General features: G+C 43.9%; 1 protein-coding gene across 1 annotated transcript in view; it reads right to left on the minus strand.

The window, feature by feature from the left end:
- Positions 1-5,172: 5,172 nt before the first annotated feature.
- The window catches only part of LOC131881320 (uncharacterized), a 9,779-nt gene continuing 5,933 nt past the window's right edge, over positions 5,173-9,018 (minus strand). The window contains 9 exon segments of the mRNA XM_059228158.1: positions 5,173-5,301; positions 5,303-5,365; positions 5,492-5,565; positions 5,568-5,733; positions 5,736-5,786; positions 5,788-5,981; positions 5,984-6,023; positions 6,026-6,134; positions 6,404-6,721. Coding sequence (XP_059084141.1) covers positions 5,173-5,301; positions 5,303-5,365; positions 5,492-5,565; positions 5,568-5,733; positions 5,736-5,786; positions 5,788-5,981; positions 5,984-6,023; positions 6,026-6,134; positions 6,404-6,721 — 1,144 coding nt within the window.

Raw genomic sequence — 9,018 nt, forward strand, 5'->3', positions numbered from 1 at the left:
CATTTCCTTCCAGACCAAAAGCATCTTCCACGGATTAAATTATGACTCTTTCCACATCCAGGCCAATTCATGAGGGTCCATCCTCGGGAACTTGATAGGCACTCTATAATTCCGAGGCCCAGTTCTGTCTTTGTCTTCGCCAACGGTGGTGGACTTTATCTACATAGGATCATTTTGATAAGCCTGCAGTAGGATATCACTCAAGGTCAAAGACTTGCCAAAGAAATTGGTCTTTAAAGAAATATCAAGAGGCTTAGAGATATTTTGAAAGAAGCTCCTAATAATAGAAAGAAAAAAAAGGAATGCTTTTTATTTTAGGCTTGTGATGAATGGAAAAGCGCGGCTAAGCAATACCACCTACAAATCCAAGAGAGAGCAGAAAATATCTCTCTTTGACGGTGCTCAGTTTTTTGAATTAATAATATTTTCTGATATTGTTCCCTAGCACCAACTTTGAACTTTCACGGGAGCTTTTAAACGTGAATGATATTTCTTAATAACAACCTGACTTCTCTCGATAAAACAGATATTGAAATCTCGATTCTTTGATAATGTGAAATTTTTGCTCTTTCAAAGCACAAAGTGTGGTAACCTCTTTCAATTTAAAAAAATTGACAATATTTCAGTAAACAAGATGACAAAGGCAAAACACCGTTAGCTAACATTCAAATTCTTTATTTTCTAGTGGCAAAGGTATTCTATATTTAAACTTGAATGATATTAATTTGTTTCTTTATTGTAATGTTACTCCATCTTTAATCATTTAAGACAAATTTAGATTAATCTTTCACGTTAATATAATATAATATTTACGCGATCAATATTTCTTCTTTTTCATGAAAAAACTAACGAGTTATCCAGATCTAGGGGATCCCTTTGCATCCTGGCTTAGAAAACTAGTCATAATTGTAAATGACAATCTTCTGTTTCAATAAATGAGTCAAATCGGCTACATTTCATGGATTTTTTAGTATCCTTTTTTGGGGGGATTTTCTACCTTGTTCTGAGGTCTTAAATAATTTAAGAACGATAATAGTTTTCTGCACTATTTTGCCATGTTATTTGATAGGGGCAACATGATTGGTTAACTTGGCATGAAGAACTGAAAAGCAAGTATAATTCCCATTTAGATAAAGAATTTGCCAATCTAATTTTTTTTCCTAATGCCGTTGAAACCTAAACCCAATTCTTTAAAGGGAAAAGTTAATCTTGGGATCATGAAACGATCCAAGTCATGCACAATATTACAATATTTTCTCAATCCAAGATTCACCCCTCCGCTTTTAACAATTGGCTCTGGTTTTTGCAGATTATTCATTACTTTCGAAGTTACTAAATGACTCAATAAAATTTCCGGGTGACAATAAAAATGTCCTCAAAAAATGGGCCAAAAAATACATAGAGAACTGAAGTGATGGGTTTCCTCCGTCATTGACAACAAGAGACCTTTGGCTGCCGTTTAACCATGCCCTGATATTTGGAGTCGACGAATTTCAAGTGAAATTTGCTAATGAGTGTAGTTGAATGAAAGACTCCTTCTATCGATCACAATCACTTTTTGGTCGGTGAGCATTGAGCATTTCTTGCATTTTAAGTGACAGTAAACGACGCAGTTTAATTTACTGTTCTTGCGCAACCTAGCCAAAAATGTTTTCATTGTTCGGTTTTTCAGGTTGTACTTGACATTTGTTGATCACAAATTTCAGGTAGGGTGATCACCAACTAAGGGACATATGAAGATGCTATAAAATAATGCATAAGCCGCGAATCTAATATTGTCCAAAATATTCAACTCATTTCCAGGGCGTTAGTCGTTCCTCCATAAAAGGAATGGATTTCACCTTCAATTACTTTGGCCAAAAAGAGCAATTCGTTTCACAACCGTTAGCCACCAAAACTGTATAATGGCGTTACTCCTTCCTAATTTTCCTAAAATTTTACATTTTTTGCCTCATCAAATCCATAATTTGATAAACAAATGGTTATATTTTGTTTCAAACAGTCCTAAGATTTATAGTACTCCTGCCAACATGTTAGGCTAATGAGCATTGATTGTTTTTTGCTTAGCACTGCATTACCCTATTCTTGGCCATGCTCGTATGTCATTTTAAGTCATTTATTGCCTTCAGTTTTATTTTTTCGCTATTATTTGAAAATTTCTTTGAAAACCTTTCTAAAATGATAACCTTTGACCAAATTCAATTAAATATTTTCCTAATATCTATCAACTTTTGAAATACTTCTCTTCAGGAGCACTTATTATTTAAATATTTCTCATTCAAAACTGAAATCTTTCCCTGGGCTTAACAACGATTATTGAATATTTGTAACCGTGACAACAAGACACCATGGAAAAACAGTATTAGACTGAAGAAAAATGTTGCTCTGAGTCAGGTTGGCAGTTCAACGAAATATCAATGAGGAGATGTCAACAATAAAGTGGTGTAAATATACGAACATTTGAAACTACAGACACATTCAACGTTGTTAAAAGCAAGTTCCATTTTCAGTCCTGCGCTTCTTTCTGTAAGATGTAGGAAAGTGTAAAAAGTGAAATTTCTGTTAAGAGAGATTGCTTAAAAGCTTGAAGTTTCTTCACTTGCCAAGAGCGAAACAAAATATTAATTTATATAATAATCATATTTTGTTGCCTTAATACCTTACATGGGCGAACCTGCGGTCATTCCGAGGGTGAGGTAATAATTAGTGTTGGGCTGTGACGACAAAGCGGGAATATCCCTCAATTGGGACACCAAAATCAGTTGGCAGGCAGGCCGAGCGAGAGAGCTGCCATCTGACTTCGTAACAAACAAAACAAGATTGTAATTTATTTACTTGTAATTTCTTTACTACGGCCCTGCTCATTTCTGCCTTGAAAAGAATTTGTAATTCTTCTCAAAATCTGTCTCGCCAACTCGTACAGCCTCACGTTAGCCGTTTCAAAACCAAGAAGACACAGTTTTTTGAGTTTACAAAAATTTATTGGCTAAATATCTTTTGTACACTGATCGTCATAGATAAATTTCATAATAAATATCATCATTATCCTAGGATATGCAATTTGAATCTCTATTTAGGGACTGCTTTGGATGATTGAAAAATGAAGGGAGTAATGCGACCTTCAGGGTTCTCATTCACGGCGCAGGGTTGTTTTATATATTTTAGTATAACCTTCTTGTACAGAACCAACTCATTAAATGGGAGGGTGTCCAAGTGACGAACTCGTACTTATTTACATTATGTATATAAATAGAAAATATGCCGCGACATTTGTTTAAACATACAACTTGAACTTTGAAGACTCTTTCTTAGGCTTTTGTTCGAGATCTGTCAATCTGCACGCTAGATCATCTCTTCCGGTTCTAAGTAGCTACTGCTCTTCCTCGGGGTGACCGCTCTCAGTGTAACGATGAAGTAGATGTTTCAGGACCGAGGTGTGGGCGTAGGGAGTCATGCCATCAGAGCGCCTCAGACCAAACCTTCTTGAGCCTCGTCATTCTGACCCTTCGGTTTGAAGGGCTCACCAACAGGAGTGCAATTGTTCTTGGGGGTAGTGGTGGTATTGTTGTTGTGTGTTGTTGTTGTTGGCGGTGCGTTGACCTCGATTTGCAACTGGATCTTGCTGGTTTGGATTTTTGAGATGGCTCGGTTGGACAAAGGTACAGTTGGCATTTGGGGCAAAGCAGATGCAGATTGGTTGCGGGCACTCCCACTGGCCTCCCTGTTGGGTGTTCGTTGGCCAAAGTGGTGGCAGGTGGGGAGGCCGGGGGCATTTGGATTGAGATCCTATGGAGTGGGTGTGATTTGTGTTTTTGGATTCGGCCCCTTGGGCCGGGAGAGTGGGTGGGCTTTGTGGTTCCCTCATACCTAGCAGGCGCCGTCGAAGAATGTCATTGGACTCGTCGCCTTCGACAACCGATTTCTTCTTGGGAGGGACCACGCCATAATCGTTGGAGTTTAACCGTTTCCGGGCTGATGGATCGAGAGAATAAGCTTCAGAAAGGATGACGGTTCTTCCAATGGCTCGCTTGGGTTTGGCGGCACCCTGATGGTCTTCACGATGGTCCTTACTAGGTGGAGTTTGGGGGCAACACATCGGGTATGTTGTGCTCCAAAGGAAGAGTGAGCCTTTTGTCGGCCTCTAGTCGCTCTTGGTGCGCCCGCTCTTCCTCGTCTTTCTCCCTCCTGTTTCTAATCCCGTCTTGTCATCTTTCAGGAGGCTTGGATAGTTGGGCTTTGGCATCAACATCGATCTACTGGTCTTGGACTCGCTGGTGATGGTAGCTGAAGGGACCCTTTGGCTCGGATGCCGCCCGATTGAGTGGTGATGGGAGATGGGTGGAGCTCTAATGCGGAACATGAGTGGGACAATGCGCGGCGTTGGTGAGGTACTTTTGGTGCTTGGACTTCAAGCTGCGTAGGCTGGAGGTTGACATCTGCTTGAATTTGGACGTGACTGGCTGGTGAGTATCGATAGGTTTTGTGGGAAAAGTGGCAAAATGGACCTCGAATGGGATGCGAGTCCGTGCTGCTAGCATCGTCATCCAATACGATTTCTACTGCTTTCTCTGGTGCCGGAAGTTTGATGGCGCTCTTCCTGACTCGCGCGATCTGCTCTTCCACAGCTCATCGTGGTTACGGTCCCAAATCATCTTGGACTGACTTTTCCTTGTAATTGCCGAGTTGGGCTAAACCACATTTGAGTTCGCTTGGCAGCTGGCTCTTCTTTGATATCAGGCAAAGCTGGAGGGAATCGCGAGTGATTTCGGTCAAAGCTGGCGCTGTCTCTTTGACTAGAACTGGTTGCACTTGAAGGAGGGGTGATTGCGAGGAACTGGCCTTATCGCTATTCTCGTTGGAAGCTCTAATTTGAGCCAAGAGATCCATGTAAACTCTTTTGGCCCTGGTGGGGGGCTCTGCTCTCCTGATGCATTTTGAGGGCAACCTCTGTTCCACTTTGATCTTCGGCTTGGTAATGGGGGCCGCCATGCTAACAGGCACCTGAATTGTGGGTTGAGCCTGATCCACCGAGGTCGATGATCGCATCTTTATTAAGGTTAAAGTGTTCATGGACTGCACAGCCAGGCCTTCATTTCTGCTGCCACTTTGGCTTGGTCCGTGCTGTTTGTGCGAGCATGAATCTGATCTAGCCAACGCTCTTCATGATTGGATTCATCCATGGACGGAGATCTTTGGGAAGCTGGCGCTTTCAGGGGTGTGCCAATCTTCGGCGTGCTTTCCAACTGCTTTTTGCCACATATCTTCATTGGTCTTGAGGTCAACCCCGACCCGGCGATGCTTTGGCAAGCTCGTACTTCCAGAATTCATCCGTGTGTACTTTGTTGCGGTGATACATCGAGACATGCTGGAAATCAATGAGGAAAAATTGTGTTACTAGATCGCTCCGAAATGGTCATTGCCGGAGAAACTGGATTCCGTCCACATAAAAGCTTCCGACAGAAAGAAAAAAGAACTGAGCAAGAGAACTCACCTTTTTAAGAGTTTGCTTCCAGCTGTAGCTCTTCTCGCAGAAGGGACATTGGAACTGCTTGGCGTGAGCGCCGTTGAGGAGCCACCTTGACCTCGATTCATATTCTTGACACACATTTGCTTTTTAAGATGTTGCTTCAAACTCGTTTTGTAAGCAAACTCTCGGAAACAATTCGGGCATTTCAGTGGCCCATTCTGCCCGCTGTGAGCAGTTTGCATATGATCATTGAGGAATCTCTTCTCTCCGTGAAATCCTTGCCACACTCGGTGCAAACAAATGGGCGCTCTCCGGTGTGAAACTCTGTAGTGCACATTCAAATGAGACTTGCGAGCGTAAGCTTTGGAACAAATGGAACAAACGAATGGCTTTTCGCCCGTGTGCATACGGATATGTTCTCCAGAGAGTTGTTGTCGTTGGCACGCCTTCTCACACATGGGCACATGAAGTTGGAGCGTTTTGGTATGAGTGGTCATATGAGCCCGGAGTGTGACTTTCGGCCGAATGACTTGCCACATTTGTGACACTCGAAAGTTTGCGCTCCCCAGTATGGGTGACGATGTGGGACTGGAGATGATATCGATTGACGAAGGCCTTGTCACAAAAGTCGCAAGGGAAGATGATCTCGCCATTGGCAGTCCTTGATCTGCCTTAGCTTTGCTGGGGATGGCCATTTTGGTCTAACATCGAGCTTCGTCCATGTATCAATGGAGGACACCTCGGAGTTAGGTCTGACATGTCCTCTTTGGGTGCAAATCCGTGGCTTCGGCAAGACACCGAGGGTTTCCCTCAATGAACCTATGGGGCGTAATTCGTGGTCAACACTTTGGCTTCTAACGGCTCGATCAGCCGAAGTCTCAGACCCCAGTCATCTTGGCGAAGTCCTTGATTTTAATGCAAGTCGAAGCCTCAGACACCGAGATGCAATCCTCATTTTCTTGTTGTTGTTGTGTTTGCGGGGTGTAAAGGCTGATTCTGATGCTGTTGTTGATGATGTTCATAGTGATGTTGTTCTGACAAATCTTTTCAGTGTCATCCGACACTTTGGCTATGGTAACATTGGGTTCGATCATTTCCGCTGGGTCTCTTGCTCGTTCGAGATTTTGCGGGGGATGGCCACAGAATAATCCTCGGGCAATTGATGAGGAGATCCTCCCGCGATAGGGAGAGTTCTGCCCGGAAGATCCATCTTCATGTCCACTATCATCTGACACAAATTTGTTCTTTTCACGACTAGGGACAAGGGAGCTCATTCCGACTCATCACACACTAAGTTGGGCCATAGATCTCCATTGTGAGCAACAGGAACGGGGCAATACACAGGTGACGAATGTGACCCAACTTTGATGATGGTGATAAGGACTACGATCGGAGAGCTTCTGGGCTCGGAATAACCTGAACGAGCTATGGTGCGACTAGGATGTGGGCATGGGACTGTTGGAGGGGGTCCCGTAATCATCTTCCCGTGAACTTGGGTCTTGAGTGAGGACTAGGTAGATTTTTTGTCTTATGGGGTAGCACCAATGGAGGGGACGGTCGGAACCGGGCCGGAGAACTCGGTCCCATCTTGTCGTTCGCTCTTGGCAAAATGGTCGGGCATGATATTGGATGGAGTATACCGGGATTGTTGTTCTATCCAAACGCAAATGGGGCTTGCACATCTCACACCTGAAATGGGCAAAGTGCTTTTGTTAGTTCTATTTATGCAGCGGCCGCAATTGGTCTCATTTATGTCTAGGAGCTATGCTTATTAGTACCGTGTCTCACAATCACAATAAAAATGAAGTCTATTCATCCATCTTCCCACTAGATGCGTCTCTAATTATACCTTCGATCGGTTGTGGTTTCCCTCCTTTTTGACTCGCTTACAATGCCTCCATTCGCACGTAGTATGGCTTGTGCATGGTTGTCATCTGACTTGTGAACCTTGCATGACTGATCCGTCTAGAGTTCATTGTCCTCATGAGCTCTTACAGTTAGCTCCCATTATTCCTCGTAGTCACTCTCAATCTCACCAAAAACCTCTTTCATCATGCCTCCTCCTCCTCCTCCTCTCCTCTCCTCCTCCTCCTACTGCAGCTGCTTGTGCTTCCGCCTCCTTCTCCGTAGATTTCACTACCCTCTTACGGAGGGTTTTTTTGTGTTCCAGCCTGCCTGAATTTCCTTGCATCTCCCTCCTCCCTGGCTTGTTAGTTCCATCCAGTTGTGTACACTCAGTTCACTGCCTGGAAGAACGACAATTACAGTTAGTTGCGAAATGGAGTCACCTGTCGCTCTTCCCGGGTGTGGAAGCTGAAACGAAAGGAACCACCAAGGCAGCAGCTTCAGCTTCCACCACATCCCTTCGACCTTCACCAAGGTTGTTCGAGCATCTTTCCTCGATCCTTGGCGGCGCCAGTGTCTGCTCAATGCCATTATTCACTCCCACACATCTTTGCGCACCACCGCCCAATCAAATCCCGGTGGTTGGCTGATGCCCAGTTCACGGTGTACCCCTACAGTGAGTGGTTGGCAATGCACCTTCCACACTCGGCGCCAGAACAAAATGAACGGTTCAAGTTGATTTAGCCTGCCTGGTCCACAATCTTTCCGTCCTTACATGACGTAGTGGAGCTGGAGTGGAAGGATCCGACCAAGTGCCAATGGAGGTTCGCTTTTCAAATCTGGCTTTGAAATTCAATGACAAGAGTGCATTGCCCTCTCGTTTCCAGATTGCTAGGATTCTCTAGGTGGATGGATGGTGGATGTATACAGGGTCTTCCTCGTGTACAACGACCATCGCCATGTCAATTGACCTTCGGGGGGGTTATTGATCTCGGCCAATCAAGGTAAGTGCAATCCCCGAATGCAGTGAAGAATTGCATTTGCGAAATTTGCGAAGAAGCCACGCCATTGCCTGACAAAGCCATGATGCTGATGGCTACATTAGCCCAGCTGATTGACATGCATTACCTCTACCCTTTCGCCCCAGTCAAAATAGGAATCCAATATTCTGATTTGGACTTCAAATAATGAGACAGTGGATATATACTCGAAATCGATTTTGACCCCTGAGTTGAAGAGACCTATTCTTGCGGCGATTTCCTTATAATTTCACACTTTTTCCGTGATCGATCTTCAGGCGTCTTTTTCAGAGTCTCGGGCAACTGCATTTCAACAAGCCTCGAGGCTGACAGAAAGAATTATGACCTTCCATCATGCGAGTAAGCTCAATTTTTCTAATTCCCCCCCCCCCCCCCACACACACACTTATGTCGATTTTCCTCCTCTTCTTTGGGGCTTCAAAATGAAATGAAAAACAATTGAAGGTTACCTCAGGATCCTCTTCAGCCTCCCTTCGAAGTCTTTCTCATTCTTGTTATCTCAATTTTTTTTCGCGAGACGAAATGATTGAAACTACATGTGCTCATTGCTCCTCAAGGTGAGCTCGTTCTTGGGAAGTCTGGTTTTCACCCAGATACTTGGATGGGTATCCTCCTATCCAGCAGAATACCCGTAATGTACATTGGCATTCGTCTATTGCGATCTCT

The sequence above is a fragment of the Tigriopus californicus genome, chromosome 5 (genome assembly GCF_007210705.1).
Source record: "Tigriopus californicus strain San Diego chromosome 5, Tcal_SD_v2.1, whole genome shotgun sequence".
NCBI lineage: Eukaryota > Metazoa > Arthropoda > Copepoda > Harpacticoida > Harpacticidae > Tigriopus > Tigriopus californicus.